At 47.4% G+C, this 16000-nt stretch overlaps 6 protein-coding genes and 1 non-coding gene across 7 annotated transcripts; all 7 read right to left on the bottom strand.

Annotated features, from left to right (window-relative positions):
- Positions 1–75: 75 nt before the first annotated feature.
- GGS22DRAFT_187582 (amidase signature domain-containing protein) lies at positions 76–2277 on the bottom strand (the record flags this gene model as incomplete). The annotated part of the gene is made up of 3 exons (XM_047964614.1): positions 76–1665; positions 1720–1931; positions 1986–2277. 3 exons carry the CDS (start codon positions 2275–2277, stop codon positions 76–78), a joined length of 2094 nt encoding a protein of 697 aa, XP_047820177.1.
- A 781-nt stretch (positions 2278–3058) lies between these two features.
- On the bottom strand, positions 3059–4057 carry GGS22DRAFT_199621 (uncharacterized protein). Its single transcript, XM_047966314.1, has one exon. It carries the CDS (start codon positions 3788–3790, stop codon positions 3215–3217), a length of 576 nt encoding a protein of 191 aa, XP_047820176.1. The 5' UTR covers positions 3791–4057; the 3' UTR covers positions 3059–3214.
- On the bottom strand, positions 4058–6429 carry GGS22DRAFT_127711 (uncharacterized protein). The gene is made up of 4 exons (XM_047958383.1): positions 5886–6429; positions 5326–5841; positions 5118–5270; positions 4058–5071 (listed from the first exon to the last, which is right to left on the bottom strand). The coding sequence occupies exons 1-4, from the start codon at positions 5934–5936 to the stop codon at positions 4325–4327; spliced, it is 1467 nt and encodes a 488-aa protein (XP_047820175.1). The 5' UTR covers positions 5937–6429; the 3' UTR covers positions 4058–4324.
- Positions 6430–6771: 342 nt separating this feature from the next.
- Positions 6772–9192, bottom strand: GGS22DRAFT_160602 (uncharacterized protein). Its single transcript, XM_047960949.1, has 2 exons — positions 8617–9192; positions 6772–8559 (listed from the first exon to the last, which is right to left on the bottom strand). Exons 1-2 carry the CDS (start codon positions 9034–9036, stop codon positions 6952–6954), a joined length of 2028 nt encoding a protein of 675 aa, XP_047820174.1. The 5' UTR covers positions 9037–9192; the 3' UTR covers positions 6772–6951.
- Positions 9193–10309: 1117 nt separating this feature from the next.
- Positions 10310–10381, bottom strand: GGS22DRAFT_t55. The gene has a single exon. It is a non-coding gene; the product is annotated as a tRNA-Cys (tRNA).
- Positions 10382–10744: 363 nt separating this feature from the next.
- Positions 10745–12222, bottom strand: GGS22DRAFT_179226 (DUF1593-domain-containing protein; the record flags this gene model as incomplete). Its single annotated transcript, XM_047963661.1, has 2 exons — positions 10745–11902; positions 11968–12222. 2 exons carry the CDS (start codon positions 12220–12222, stop codon positions 10745–10747), a joined length of 1413 nt encoding a protein of 470 aa, XP_047820173.1.
- A 1263-nt stretch (positions 12223–13485) lies between these two features.
- GGS22DRAFT_127657 (acyl-CoA N-acyltransferase) lies at positions 13486–14504 on the bottom strand. The gene is made up of 3 exons (XM_047958382.1): positions 14482–14504; positions 13933–14385; positions 13486–13885 (listed from the first exon to the last, which is right to left on the bottom strand). Exons 2-3 carry the CDS (start codon positions 14336–14338, stop codon positions 13605–13607), a joined length of 687 nt encoding a protein of 228 aa, XP_047820172.1. The 5' UTR covers positions 14339–14385; positions 14482–14504; the 3' UTR covers positions 13486–13604.
- Between the last annotated feature and the right edge of the window lie 1496 nt (positions 14505–16000).

The following is a 16000-nucleotide window of genomic DNA, read 5'->3' as shown; positions in this document are numbered from 1 at the left end:
ACAGGAAGGGCATAGGTACCTAAGTACGGCTTCACGTTCTCTTCAACCCCTTTGGCATTGATTCCTCGCCCCTTTTCAGTGAACATGTTTCCCAGTCTTAACCCCCTTGATGATCCCTCCCCGTGCCATCGCAGATACTAGATCTTGCAACATGAAATCGCACTTCCGCGCAGCGGAGACACTCACAGACCACGGCATCGCCTGAGCCGTCAACGTAGCATCCGAGTTTGTATTTTCCGTTGCCATTTCGCCGAGCGTGATCACGAAGTCGGGATACCCCGCTACAGACGCAAGTCTACTCGGCGCGACCGGGCTCGTACTCGAACTCGTCAATCGTCGCAAGGTAGCTCGGGCTTCTTCGCATGCGCCACTGCTGCTGCTATTGACTGGCTTGTTTTCGTCGCAGAGGATAGTCGCGTTGAGCTGGGCGTTGGAAAGTAGAAGCTGCGAAGCTTTTTCGTACAGCTTCTTCATGTAAACGTTCGTTTGGTCCGTGGTAACGTCCGGCTTATAAGCCTTCGCTGGGGAAGAAAAAGTCAAGAATACAGCGTCGGAGCAACTTTTGTTGTCGGGACGGAGGAATTCCTTTTCGACCCATTCTCTGACGATTTGTACGGTTTCCAGACTCTGCCGGTGCATCTCAGGGGTAATCGATGTGTTTGCCTTAAGCCACCCTTCGCGGATATTAGGGACCATTGGCGGGAACTCGCCGGCGTGCGTAGCCATCCAGTCGTGTACATACTTGCGCCCGAAATCGTTCCATTGATCGTATGTTGTGAGGTTACCGTACGTCCAATTGATAGTGGTGCCGAGTTCCTTGCCACCGATTGTTGGAATAGAACTGCTCGTACTATTCCACAGGGTATCGATTGAAAGGGGGGTGACTTGAGCATCCATGAGCTTTGCCATCGCTTTCACGAAGTCCTGTACCTTGCCCCACCACGCAGCATCATCTCCTGTCGCTTCAGAATACCGTTCGACTGTCTCTGCGTGGATATATATCTTCTTAGGAAAGGAAGGGTACTCCTTTGCAAATCCCGAGTAAAGGACCTTATTCACGTCAGACCATATCTTGGGATCTCGAACCAGCACACCACTTGTATCCATCGCGGGCGAAAGTGGCAGCACCCCGAAGCTCAGGTCGACGGCCCCAGTTGAGGGACGGCTACCCATGACACCATTAACCATCGCTGGCCCTCGAATGCTACCACCTGTATCAGAGCCCATGCTCACATCCAGCCAGTCGTAACTCGCAACCGCCGCACCCGACCCACCCGAACTGTCACTTGGAGAACTATATCCGTCTCCTCTCGGGTTGAAGGGAAGAACATAATCCACGTGCTCAGGGACATCAATACCGGCGAAAGCAAACTCGGATAAGTGGTTTTTCCCCACTACCACGGCACCCGCATCAATCAACTTCTGGACCGGAAGCGCTGTGGCGTTCTTGGACTGGCTCATCTCGTATAGGGCGCGGTTACCACCGCTCGTCCGCAACCCGCGTAAATCGTATAAATCCTTGACAGCGAGACGAAGACCTGCTAAAGGCTGTTGGCGCGTCTTTGTGTAGTAGAGACGGGAAGGGATGCCAATGGTAAGAGCCCCAGCTGACATTGAGGCAGCTGCGAGGGGATGGTGGGTGTAGTTTTCATCTTGGTACGAGGACTGAGATTCTGATTAGATGTCTAGTCTTAATAATAAGGATATAGGGGGAAACACCTGAATAAATGCTTGATTGAAATCATTGACGAGTTTGTATGCCCGGTAAACATTCCCTGTGTGCGTTTCTAAGAAGTAAGGTCCGAGAGGGATATTGGAAATATCCGGTCGATTAGAAGCTCTGTCGAAAATATTGTTGATAGTGTAGTCGGGCGCAAGGAGGCTTTCAGAAGTTCCATGGAGCTGGTTTCCGTGGTGTTCAAAGAAGATTGCTGTATTTGAAGTAGGTAAGTATTGACAAAAATAACAGGTTTGAAGAGGCTTACCCTTGGTAAAGTTAGGGGTCCAGACATCGTCAGTAGCATTGTAGGACTCTAGTATGGCTCTTAAGTCTTGAGGATTGATTCTGCTGTTATTGAGTCGTACGACAGTCAAAGGAAGGAATTCATCAGAAAATTCATTCGGTTTAGGCATCCATGATTGGAAGGACCAAGACTTAGTCGGAGGTAGAAAGTACGAATTTGCACCGAGTTCAACCTGCTTTGAGACGGTTTGTGCACACCTCACCATAGACGAAAAGAATATTATAGAAGCGCTTGAAAGCTGAAAGAACCTCATATTGTCGGGAACGAATGACACAGCTTAGGCAAGTTAATACGAAAGAGCGGCGAAGCCTTGAAAGAGGACATTGGCTAACGAGCGGGTGGGGGACAGGAAAATATTTCTATGGTGTACTATCTTCGAATATTTATACTATTGACTATACTGCAATTAATATTTACACACAAAACGATCTACCTCAGAAGTAGCTTGGACAGGCAGGGCATGTAGGGCTGTATCCCAATAAGGCAGCCAAGAGCTGAGCTGAAAGATGAGGGAGGCTTCGTGGACTAATAATCCAGGGAGTGAATCGAGATACATAGCCGTGTGCATGTGGACGATGATAGCCCCATTGCCTAATGTGGTGTTATGAAGAGAGATTGTGTTATTGGTACGAAGATCTTCCTATATCTAATTTTAGTCCGTTTCCGCGTTAGAATGTCAATTTTCACACTTACAATTAGATTTTCGTCAGTTTATATGAGTAATAGGATAGGAGGTAGGCTTGCGATAGAATTCGTGTACATTCGCTAGCAGTAGGTTGGTAGTGTTTACCTTCGTTCGATTACCCCTATGTTTACACGGCCCCACTTTAACATCGGGATAGAAAATGTCCACTCCTATTAATTACTAGGTACCTTCAAATTCTAAGCTGGATAACAGAGTCTACCAAATTCCTATGCCATAGGTATGGAAGATCTAGTTTGACCTCGAAAGGCTTCTTCTGCGCATTAAGCCGAGTACTTTGGACATGATACCAACGGAAAATTCACAATATGCGTTGACAGAACTACTACAGCGATCGTCAATATTTTGAAAATTAACAACAGCCCTTATCCACCTAGGTACAATAACAGAGCTATCAACAATTAAACCTACAACCACAAAGTATCTTCCCCAAAATCCAAATCACTAAGAACCGAAGACATAAAACACCCCTCCGCCCTTACCCCGTTCAAAGCAAAGCAGCAAGCAACCCCAAAACCGCACCCCTCGCACCGCCCATCCCAACCACCAACCCCGCCGCCACACCCTCAGAAGTCGCAGCCGCAGCCGCAGCCCCCGTCGTCGTACTGCCACCCGCCGACCCCGTCTCCGTAGCAACTCCACTCCCACTCTGTCCCGTCTCAGCCGTAGCCGTAGCCGTACCCGTCTGCGTCACCCCCCCATCAAGCGGCGTAACAAGCCTAGTCCCACTCTTACTCAGACTCTCCCTCGCACTCTCAATCTGCTTGTCGTAATCCGGGCCATCGGTAACGATCGTGGCACAACTAATCGGCGTAGCGACCCAGGTCGTCGTCGTTGGCCCTTGACATACGGGCCAGCCCTTGCAGACGGAGAGATACGGCTGGTCGACGCTGCCGCCGACGCAGCAGCCCTGGGAGTTGGTGTGGACGAAGGTTACGCCGGGACAGTTGTTGTTGCTGTTGTTTATGATGATGTTTTTGTTGGCGCGGTTTTGGGGGGTGGTTGTTGCGATGGTTAGGGTTAGGAGGGTGAGGGTGGTGAGTGTGGTGGTGAGGGATGGCATTTTGAGGTAGGTTGAGAGGTAGGTTGAGGTGGAATTGGAAGGTAAGGTGGGTTTTGATGTTTAAGTAGATCGGACTTTCTTTCAATGTGAGTTGTGGTTGAGGGCTGCTGTTGAAAGTTCATGGTATGTTGGGCGACGAGGGAATGTATCGTTTTATATGTCTGTTGCCTTGATGGATAAATCGTGTGTAGTCTTAATTGGGGTGAATCCTGCGATGCAGCTGTAGAAGTGACCCTCTTCGACGTTCTATAGAGGCTGTCTTGGCGGAGCTGACATAGGGCTGTGTCATGCTACCCTAACTTAGTAGACCGCCTCATAGATACCAGTTTGGGAAATAGAGTGGGACCCGAGCTGATTTTTCGCCATAACGACAAGTCGTTGATATTATTGGAGGGACTGGACTATCTCACTTCCTAGTACCTAATTTTCTTTGCCCATTGCAGACCACCGGGCTTTCATTTGGATTTCATTTCATTTTAAGTCCTACTCCCTCGTCTCAACAGACTCTTAACCGAGATTCTCCATCACAGGGGCTCAGCAATTCGCATGCTCCGATGGTCCCGTCGGAAGCAAGTTTTGTTCTGGGGGTAAAGAGGGCCAAATATTCCCACTCGTGGCGTAACATCTTTGAAATATTTCCTCCCTAGTCCACATGATATCCGTGGCTGGGTTCCTTTCCTGGAGTAGATTCAATAAATCTACGATCCACTCTTCCGTTTCCCTGGACTTGGCACTGCCATAAGTCAAAAGGATAGCGGTTGGATAATAGTGCATGCCAAATGAGCCCACTTTCATAGCTTGCTCGTGGAACATCCATATTCTTCTGCTGTGTAAGTAGTTCTCCTCATCGAACTTATACAACGATCCGTTTAGTGCCGATATCATATTGTTCGCCACGATCTTAGCTAGCGCATATAGACAGCAAGCCCGGGGAATCTCGCTGTCTTCGGTGTCGTAAACTTCCTCGACGGGGGATGTTGGGGAACAAGCAGCTCTCTTGCCAATAACCGATTGATCCTCTAGAATAGTCCGTATAGGACCTTCGATAGTATCGAATACGACATGCATCGAGATTATCCTCGAGTGAATATGATCGTAACTCACTTGCCCCAGATGATACCTTCGCAAGTCTCTCATCACGTCTGGGAATACCGACATCTGGCTATACACCTTAAACAATAACTTGTCAGCGATAGAGACATCTCGGTTCTCGTTGAAGATTCGCTGCCATTTAGGAGAGCCCATAAAAAACCATTGGTTACGGGCATAATAGTGGGAAGACTGGAAGTGTTAGCTTTTGACCGAGAGGCAACTGTTTGAGTCTTACCAGTTCAGAAAGGCTTTCGAGAATCACGGAGAACACGAGCTTGTTATTAGCAGCCTCCGGTCCAAGCCGTTCCAGGAGGTACGCAGCCCCGGCCAGGTGAACCGACCAAGTCACAAGTAAATATGGCAATTCTACAGTCGTAGCAATGGTAGCCTATGTAAATTTTAGCAACAAGAGTTAAAAGACATAGAATCAAGAAGGTCCTCACTTCGACTCTCCACATTATCAATGTCGCCAATAAAGTTTCTATCCGACTCAGCTCGTTCTCATCTTGGAGAGAGAATCTCAGATTACGTAATGCAGAGCAGTACAGTCTGAGGTCAAGTTTCCTATCAGGTTTCGGGGACATCGATTGTCGCCTTCGTGCGTCGGCAAGACAGGATACAGCACTCGTCAGAGCTTGAGAGCCATCGAGCATGGCCGGAACATGTTGTAAAACGTGCGCGAAGCTGGAGAATCCGAACGTTTTCGCTTGGGATGTCAATAATGAAACAAGTTCACCACCTACTAAAGTTGGCTGACTTGACGGCACCGAAGGTGGTATAATTGGTTGTTTTCTTGGAGGCACTTGGGAGCTTGGACGTGATCTGAAGCGATTGATTACGACCGCCTGCGAGGAACCCTCCGCACTATTCTCCGCGACAAACTTCACCTTGTCCGGTGGTCCCGAGCATTGCTGCTTGGCCTTTTGACATTGCCCACATGCCGGCCACTGTCGATCACACTATTGAGAGTTAGCAAAAGCCGGCTTTCTATCGGAGGACTTACTTTTATCTTCCTCTGTCGACAAGATGAACAACGGGTACTCCAAGCCACCATGTGGAGCAAGTCTTAGCGATAGGAGCGATAATGAACGTGACGAGCGTGGCGTGTTTGCATACAACGTATTACGACGGCATTCGTCTTGACCTTTGTTTCAGCATTCTGCTACTGCGGCGCAACTCGTGTTTATGATTATCGACGAGATGAATCTTATATTCATGAAGAGATGACAATTGGAGGCGAAATTTTAGTGTCGTCATCCGAACCTATCCATCCCCTGCGTTCTAAATGGGGCTAGTTCTTGTCACTAAATCCTGAGCGTAACTAATGTTACTCTATCCGTAGCTGACCTCAGCCCCATAACACCGCCCTGTCTGTTACGGGAAACCCCGAATTGCTATACTGGTACGAAGTGGCTTGATAGGTGGTAGGTAGGTATCTGACTTAAGATTGATGTCATGTTTATGTCCTTGCTGATTCAATGGTTATAATCGTGCTTCTCGTTCGATCTGATGCATCCTTCAAGATATGGATGTGTTATGAGTGTGTGTTAGTGGAGTTAAATTCATGCGGGAATCTCCAATTTGTTCCGGAATAGATATCACCCCTGAGCACCGAGTATTCATTAAACGGGTTCTATAGCTGACATAATATCTCTTTTGAAATAACCCCGGCCTAATATCGAATTAAGGTGAATTAATCTGACTAATAGCTTCAATATAACGATAATTATGTCACAATTGAAGGGAATAAAAAGGAGATAAGCAAGAACAGGTGACAGGTGTGGGGAATTTGGGGAATTTGGAATCAACACATCACTATTGGGACACTTGGGACTTTTTATTATTATAAGCTCTTTCGGCTTCGTAATTCATTTATTTTTACTCATCCATTTGTGATGATCTACTCATCTCCATAGCAAAAAGCAACAGCATTCCCGCGCCTTCGTCAATCTTTCGTAATGCGAGGCTTCAATCTGATAATCGAACATGGCTAACTACTGAATCATGCCTCTGTTGCACGGATTCGATATTCTTTGCCAATTTTCTAGTTCGATATCTCGGCCACATGATTAGGCGCCCCCGTTACGAGGTCCTCGTGGTCCGTTGCTATTTGGGAAGAAACTTCTGCAATGACTAAGAGGGTTGGTATTCCAATTCTGGTCTAACCAACGCGCATCATCTCCACTCAACCAGAGGCGACGATTTTCCCACATGATGTGGTCCTTCTTCACTCGCATCAGTAAAGCATATCGGGGCGGCATTCCCCACGTCGAATATCCCTTGTCCATGCTGGAGAATACTGTCTTTCGTAGCACCTTAGTGAAAGTCGGTGCATCCGGGATTTTCTGGAGGCCCATTTCCTTAAGGAAGGCAGGGAAATCGTTAACGGTATGCAGGCGTCGAACTGTCTCGGACAATTCCTGTGCTGCACCGTGAGGAGGGGCGCCGTGGCGCTCGAAGAGTTCATCGCAAACCTGGGTTAGAGGCATGGTGTGGGAGGGTCGTGCCGTGCGTCGGAACAGTTCCGAGAACATCAGAAGTCGATAAGAAGTTCGGGAACCCTCGAAAGTCTTGTTGAGACGGTAAGCCGATACGGGGCCCGGTTCGATGCACGAGAGCTCTGGCATCTTGGCTCCCTTTCGGTCGAGAAGCCAAACCACATTTCTTGTGATAGCTTCAATGATAATCGCCTTTCTCAGCGCGTCGGTGACCTCGATGTCGGAGATCAACAAGGCAATAAGAAGATGTCCTAGATTGGGACAGTCTGCCTTGGACTGCTTTCCGCCCATGAAGTTTCGGAGAAGAGAGTTCGCATGCTCAACCAATGAAGGTTGTTCGATAGCGAGACAGACCAACAGGTGGAATAGATGGAAGTAAGAATCAATGGCCTTCTCCGAGGCGTGACGAAGATTACTCTTGTGAGAATTATTCTTATCGTTCAACTTGGGCTCGGTTTCCTGGTTGAGTCGAACCACCACGTCATTCATGAACGTGAAGAGCACTTGGGCTGCGCCAAAGGGGCCGACATTCTTCATCTGAAGCTTAATTGCATTCAGGACGTCGCCAACATCTCCTTTCACTCGTCGCCAATGCTGGTGGGAGATCGGCAAAGGAAGCCACTGTTGGAAGTTGAGGTTATTGACCGAGCGTCGAATATTCCAATGCTTGTAAGCATCTTGCGATAGGAGGTCGAATTCTGAGGCAATCTGACCACGGTAGGTCGATACACCTACGCCGAGCTTCACAGATCGGTAGTCTTTCTTGAGACAGAAGCATTGGAGCTCGCGCTGTCGCATGACGTCGAAGTCTGCGACGATCTTACTGATCCTCGGCCAAGCAGCAGCGAACTGCGTCAGCTGATCGAAGTCCAACTTCTCGATGACCATTAGGAGTAACTCGTTTGGCAGGCGATCGATCTCGCATGCCGTCACGACCTTCTGTTGAATCAATTGTGATTCAGAGCGAAGCTTTGGCGACGACGATGAAGACGATGCACTTTCGCCTGAGAGCGTTGGCCATTCATTCGGATCAGCATCAACGCGGGCATCGTAGCGATTTCCTGGCTTCGCTACGCGAACTACAGTTCCAGGACGTCGATAATCTGATCGCCCAAAATGACAATACCGACACTTGAAACTGTTTACAAGTCTCTTGTCGATATCTCTTAAATCAATGAAGTCAGTATCAATTAATAATCGAGGAAAAGCAAAGCAGACTTACTTATATACATCTAGACTCTTTTTGTAGCCAAAACCCTCTTGTTCGACATAGTCGCTGGAGAAGAAACTTAGAAGCTGAATTGCTATGCTCTTGAGCGTGTACGCGGGTGTGTACTCCTCAGTCGGACGTAGGATAGTTGCGCATATGTAGCCGCCGAACACATTTGGGTGACAGACCTCCGAGTCCATCTTAACCTGGGGTGGTTCCACGGGATAATTGCGCGAAAGATAAACGGTCATGTGAAGTGGTTTATAGTTCTCAGGCGTGAGTACTAGACAAGCTGCCGAAATGTCGAAGTCGTAGGTGTGTAGTTGGATGTTAGGGTACGGTTTCTCCACGAGTTCCTTAATGTCCTCGAGAAGTCGATGCTGTCGAAGGGGAGCGCCGGCATCATTCTGGGACGCGTTGCGCCACCCATTCTCTGAAAAAGTCATCTTGGCAACGCGACGATGCCGACTCAATCAAAGATGGGCTACAGTTGTAGAGTGAATTAATAATGAGATCAGCCCTTGGTACCACGGTATACTTTTATGAATGTGTTCGTAAAATTAGTTTGTGGCCAGTTAGGTTGACTGGAGTTGTATTTGTTGTAATGAAAGAGGGTAGGAGGGACAGTTTTAAATAGTATTGTCCACTTGAGATCTGGAAATGTCTCCTCAGGCATCAGCAGCTGATTTTAAGCCACTGCAGAATAAACTTTGAAAGAATCTCAGGCAACAACACATTTCGGTCCATAATCACAGAATATCTTCGGTAGTTGACTCACTTCGGCCATTAAAGTGGGAACTAATCCCCTATTCTTACTGTTTGTAGCACGCCGGAGCGGCATCGTGGCGGTGTAGTCTGCTAATCTGCGCATTAATGACAGCGCTCGCAGTGTCCATTGCCATTGACCCAGAGATGGCCAATGCTTCACATTCACACAATTATTGTACGGTTCTAGGACTCATCATATCAACTCACTCGAGACAACAATTCGCGCTCTTGCTTTAGGAATCGACTTGGTTTATTGAAAACTATTTCTCATTCTTATGCCTCAATTCACACATGAATCATCCTCTGTCACAGATGGGACCTGCCAGGCATTGTCGTCACTAGTATTAACCACCTGCTTAGAGGTTTCTCTTAACTTATCTTCATTCGAATCCGTCTTAAATCGGATTCTTTATGAAATTCAGGCATCTCATTTGATCTAAACATTGATCTAAACATGGCACTGCCCTTGTCTTGCTTGACTATGAAGCGTTTTAAACATATCTTATAAATGTCTGAAGACGTACAGGTACCTATACAGCCCACTATGCAATTCCTACAACATATTCTCGCTTCAAGTGTAATGGCTCATTATCGTCATCAAAATCTAGTTTGTCAGGCAACAAACTCGCGAATCATCGTATAACGATACCAGTTTCCTCTCATACTACGCCTAAATTATGATGCAACTGGATTCGTTGAGGTACGTAGCTTGCACCTGCATCGATGAAGATAAACAAACTGCTGCAAGCAGCAGAATCGTTCTTAGGAAGTTAGAAACAGATATCTTAATAAGTGGGAACTTAGCGCGACAATAACAAACACATAAATAAATTTGAACGATTTTGTTTAAAAAGAAGCACTAGCCAAAAAATAAAAAAATAAATCAAAGTAAGGAAAGAGCTCTAGTTATGTTATCCGGGAAAGAGTGAGTGCAATTCAAAAAGTTACGGAAGGAACAGGCCGGAATTGAACCAGCGACCTTCGGAACTGCAGTCCGCTGCTCTACCTCTGAGCTACTGTTCCCTTACATTGATATCTGCTGCTGACGGGTCATGCAAAACTTATTATTATTTTACCATATATTTGCAAAAAAACGGGTCTAGGTGTATATACATCACGTGAGTTGCCAAGAAACCGTTACTAATAATACGTATCCCCCACTCTACCCACTCCTTCAATTCTTCCCAACATCTCATTCAAAAAACAAAACATTCATATTCACATTTTCATATAGTAGACTTGAACACATGAGATATTCTTTGTTAAATTACTTTGTATTCTACTTTACATCTCAATTCAACATCCTAAGTTGTTTCAATTCAACCTTTTATTTCCATCACGAGTCACGAGGATCGCTCATCGCCATGTCCTTTTTGCCAAGCAAACTCAGCTCTCGTACTCGAAAACAAGTCTCTGGTATCTCCTAATCGGATAGAGCCCCGCCTTATTGATAACCTCCAACAGCACATGGAAGTTGTTGCTAAGTCCTGTGTTTGCGTTGTATGTTGACTCCGGCACGGTAATCAGAACCTTGGAACCGAGTGTTACGTTAGAGAAGCCAGCATCGTTGGCAACCAGTATACTGTCTGATCCCTTTGGAGGTGAGAGAGCCTCGATCGTAACGTTTGACGTGAGGGCAGAAGTTGAGAAAAATGTCGCTTCCGGGTATAAAAACCATTGGAACTCCAGATGGCTATTATCTGAAGGATAATCCGGGTCGTATGTGAGTCCTGCGTCAAACGTGTATGTCTCATTACCCTTCGTCTTGATAAAGACTGGGTCTGGGCCCTCCTGGCCGTTGATATTGAGCACGGGCGGATGTCCCACTTCCGAGAAATTCGACGTGAGAGTCCATCGTATCCGAGCCGCGAAGTCGTCTTGGTAAGCGCTACGCCAACGCCAGATAGTTGCCTGGTTCGTGCTGTAGCTATTCCCGTCGATTCCGATCACGCCAGTGTCCCGAGCATCAACGAAATGGTTCGTGTATACTCCATCTTCCCAATCGACTAGCGGCTCTGGACGACTGTAACGTCCTCCCCAAGTACCCCAGTCAATGCGATCTCTGTACCCAAGTCCGTTCTGGACTAACCATAGATAACTGGGAGTGTCGCCTTCCATCCCATAGATGACCTGCGGGTACATGGCTCCTAGAGGCCCAAGTCGAATATGAGCGTCTAGCCATGGGTTTAGGACGACGGTCGAGTTCACGCCGGGGGAGGTGACTAAGTTAATTCCTGGCCATGTTGCTACTTGATAATCGTTAAACGAATGGATGGACACGATATAGAATACGTCCGGATATCGAGCGCGAATCCAGGAGCCCGTATCATCTTGGTCAGATATCGTGTACAATCTGATTCGTGATCTTAACGTCGCAGCTTCGGAAGGAGATAGCGTTTTATCCATGTGAAGCAGCGTTTGGGCGAGTGTGTTGGTTCCACCCCAGCCCCCGACATACAGAGGCTCTTCTGATTCCTGCAAGGCGCTAATGATATGTTTGGCACCCTCACTCACGGGTTGATCTAGTGCCTTGTGTCCATAAATCTATAATCATGTCAGCATCTACATTGCCATCAGCAACGGTATAGACCGATGGATAATCAACTTACGGCAGGTCCCGAAGTAATAAGCGATATCAAGTCCTCGGGTTTCGGATACGGCGCATTTGGATTGACGTGTTGATTCAAGTTGTCGACGACTTCTCCGTACGCGTTAATGATCTTGCGGATCTCATCCGGGTGAGTGGCATTCTTCAGCCACCACGACGTAGTTGCGCAGATTCCCCGAGTGTCGAATTCATTCGAGTACAGAAGGTAGCGCACAAGGGACATCGAGTCATCCGGCTCGTTCAGGATGTCAGTCATGATGAAAATCCGTGGCTTGTAGCTAAAGGACTGGAGCTTGGTGAGGTCTGCCCCGTCTCCGGTGCTTGAATTGGCCCATCCTACATAGAGGCTCAGATGAGCCACTATTGTGAACAAGATGAAGTTTGAAAGCGCCATGTTTCAAAAGTCACATAGAAGGCACTTCTTGACATTCACTACCTATACACATTCCGAAGTACGAGTATTCTACATCTTTTAACGTGATTATATAGATACCTCGGTGATGATCAACTCGGCCCTTCTCTAGACACTAACCAAAGGCAACTCATATTCGCATGTCAACTCATTCTCTTACGAACACGAAATCTTGCGACTCTTGATGGGGCAAGTCGCCATCGTCATTTTAAACCTGGTTTGCTACCCCGCAAGAATATCGATCTCCACGTTAGCTGCCGGCAATGGGGTTAGTTAAAAAAGGGAGCCCCATCGACACCAGCTAGCTACCGGATGGGGTCGGATGGAATCTACCCAAATAGTGTATTTTCCGCCTAGAATCTCCAGCTTCTCCGCGTCTCTTCTCCGAATTAATCTGCCGTCCTTGGCCGACTATTCCGCAATTGTCTCATCGCCGCCCGAAATATACCCAGACGACCAATCAGCCATGCTATCCTGGTTCTTCCGCTTCGGGTTGTCGGGATATCATCATTCCATTAGAACTTATGACCTCTGTTAACTGCAATTTTGTCCTTATTTAGTTACTTCTGCCAACTTCATGCGAGCAAGTGTCTTTGATTCTTGCGACGCTTTTCCGATGTGGATATCAGAAAAGCACCTCACTTGTGAGGTAATGTGGGCTTGGCGACTGGCCACTTGCCGGTGATCGGTACTGAACCACCTCCTTGAAATACAAGATGTTGGTTAATGGGATAATGACGTTACCTAATCATAGACGTCGGAAACCGATGTCGGGAGGATGGCATATTGACTGCAATTTACATGCTAGCTCTGAAAGCCGAGGTCTACAAGGATGGTAGAACTAGCCAGTTGCTTCAAAGGGTCTTTCCCGTCGGCGAGGTGGACTCCTGCTCCTAAGTTAAGATATCGATGGGAGGTCAATTATCCTTCCGATTGGACCAGTGGATGTTCAATTGAACGCACTCCCCGTTATGAAGTCGATGTTTAGCTGAACGTTTCCCTTATTGGCGTTATCGATATTCGCACGGGTGCATGGTGCATTCATGGCCGGAGACGTTAATATACTCGCCTAGGTAAGCATCAATGGTGTGGATGTGATGAGCAACTTTCGCAATCAAGCGATACAAAATGTATGGATTCTTTCCATCTTGCATACAAACAACCTTGGAAGATATCTCTCACCGCCTAGAATGGAGGTAGTGCTATGCTCAATTCACCCCTTCTTCCTACTTCCCACCAACAGGCCTACACATAAGCCAGAAAGTAAAAGGACCAACCTTATCCTCCATTTCCTTCCATTTCTCATCCGGAGTGTCGGTTTTCGGTATATTGACGTTTTCCTCAACATAAGTGAAGTTATTTGCTTCGTACAGAGGTCTCCCATATGGGGTTGAGTCCAGGAAGAAGTCATATCCCAATTCATCCGCCTTCTTCATGCCCCAAGTCATGAACTGCTGGCCAACGCCTTTGCGCCGGTAGTCCGGGTGCGTGAATATGATGAATAGATCTTGCTCATTAGTATACATGCGACAGTAGAGTACTGGAGTTACTCACAAACATGTGGTTTCTGGGCTACCCGACTTCTAGGAGTTGCGTGGTTTTGAAGAGCCTTCTCGACGAACCGCCGCGAGCCGTCGTCGGGGAACCAAGTTACCGGTACAGCAGCGGGGTTCGCGAACGGATTTTCTTTGTGAATATTCCACAGGGCACCACCTGCAATCTTGCCGGTGTCCGTATCAACGACCTTCTGCCAATGACTCGAAGGATCATGAGTATGCCAGAGCTTCAGACGAGTAGCGGCTTCTTCGATGGCTTCCTCACGAGCCTTGTCCCCCGTTCCGTGAGTCGGGAAGAACACGTGGAAGAATTTCTGGGGTGGATCTTCGTACGACTCGAATAGACATCTAGCAATAGCTGGGAAATCGGTATCCGGGTCGAATTCCTGAAGTTCTAGAGGCATTTTGGCAATTGGGGCAATACGTCGGTGGCGGTCGGGGCTATGAGGGTCTAGAAATGTGTGCAGGGACCTGCATGGTTAAATATTTACTCAAGTGAATGTACTATTGTCTATTTTTATAAGAGTACCTTTTACTACCTACTTACGCTTTTTCGAACTAATCTATTCGCTTCCTTTAGTGTAGGTAATGACCCGGGTTTAGTAATGGAGGTTGGTGGCACGACAGAACGACAAGTTAGATTACGATTAATCGGGAATACCACCAACCCATCGCATCGGATTTGTAAGTTTTATGACAGTTCATCCTGCATCTAAATTTTACCACATCTTGATTACCCCGTGGGGAATTCACAATTACTAAACTGAACTCTTAGAAGTCGAATTAAGCTTCTAACCCCATGTTTAAAGGGAGGACACCCGAGAGAGATGTTAGCGGGTAAGAAGCGGGAATGACACGAGATGGTGGAGACGATGGCAGTTTCAGCTCACCACTTAGGGATGTTTCCCATAAGGTAAGTCATGAATATATTTATATCGATATATTGATCTAATGTAGGTCCTAGGCTTGGCCTTGGCCCGTTGCTGTAACCCTACAACAAATCAACATTGAAGTTTCGACAACCTCCATCACTTGTCTTTGGAGGAGATGGCGAGAAGGAAATGCGCCATGTCAGCAAGCTTAATATGTCTGTGTGAAAGGGCCGACTTCTTTGCACAGTGTGAATCAATAACATGATCGGCAAGCCGCCCATGTTCGAAGCTGACCCCAGCCTTGCATGGGTACTTGGCACTACTGTGTGTAAGTGTGATACGAAGTACGATCTCGTCAGTTCTACCTACCTACATATGTATTTACAACATTGCTTATTAACTGCAGAATCTACACCCTTCGCATGTATAGAATCAGTCTCGATTTCCGGGAAACCCGCCAAGTCAAACCCGGTCGTATTTAATTCCTTCCGCAACACACAATTCCTACCCTCTTCGTCGGCGTAGCGGCGTGGCGACGTAGCGATAGAGGTGCTAGAACGGTGCTACTCCTCGCTGACAAAGTTAGTCCGAAGACCAATCACAGGCGATCTTTTGTCGTCTGTTGGTTGGCGTGTACCAGAACCACAAGCTTATCGGATCTGCCCTGTCTGCCCTGTGTTTTGAACAATCCCCCCAATGATAAAATCTCCGATCTTAGCTAGAAACTGGACTAGCACACGCGATGGCCAAGACATCCCGTCCGATAAGTGATGGGTATGAAAATGCCCCATACCCGCTGGACTCTTGCAGGGTGCGTAAGCCAGCCACCCCCCATGATTTATAGGCCATTTCTTATCGAAACAGGGCCATCAGCTTGCTTTTTTCCTGTAGCTTTGGGTACGCTGCATGGGACCACTGGATGTGCAGATTGCTTTTCCCTTCCTATGCGGTAATTACGGCTTATGCCGCAGGTGTCTTCACCAACTTCTACAGCGTATGTACGCATGTACGCATGTACCCCAGCCTGGCGGCGATTCATTCAAACAATATTACAAGGGTCACGTCGCGTGTGATAGACCACGGAGCGATCAGACATAGTACGAAGAAAAGCGTACCAATATGGCCCCCGATGCGATAAATCCGTAATAGACGGGGGGGCGGACGTACCCTAGCAATACCTAACCTTGACGTTTT

Source organism: Annulohypoxylon maeteangense (genome assembly GCF_022496945.1).
Source record: "Annulohypoxylon maeteangense strain CBS 123835 unplaced genomic scaffold GGS22scaffold_6, whole genome shotgun sequence".
In the NCBI taxonomy this organism is placed as follows: Eukaryota; Fungi; Ascomycota; class Sordariomycetes; order Xylariales; family Hypoxylaceae; genus Annulohypoxylon; species Annulohypoxylon maeteangense.
The sequence above is the reverse complement of the archived record's forward strand: the minus strand, read 5'-3'. Positions and strand labels throughout refer to the sequence as shown.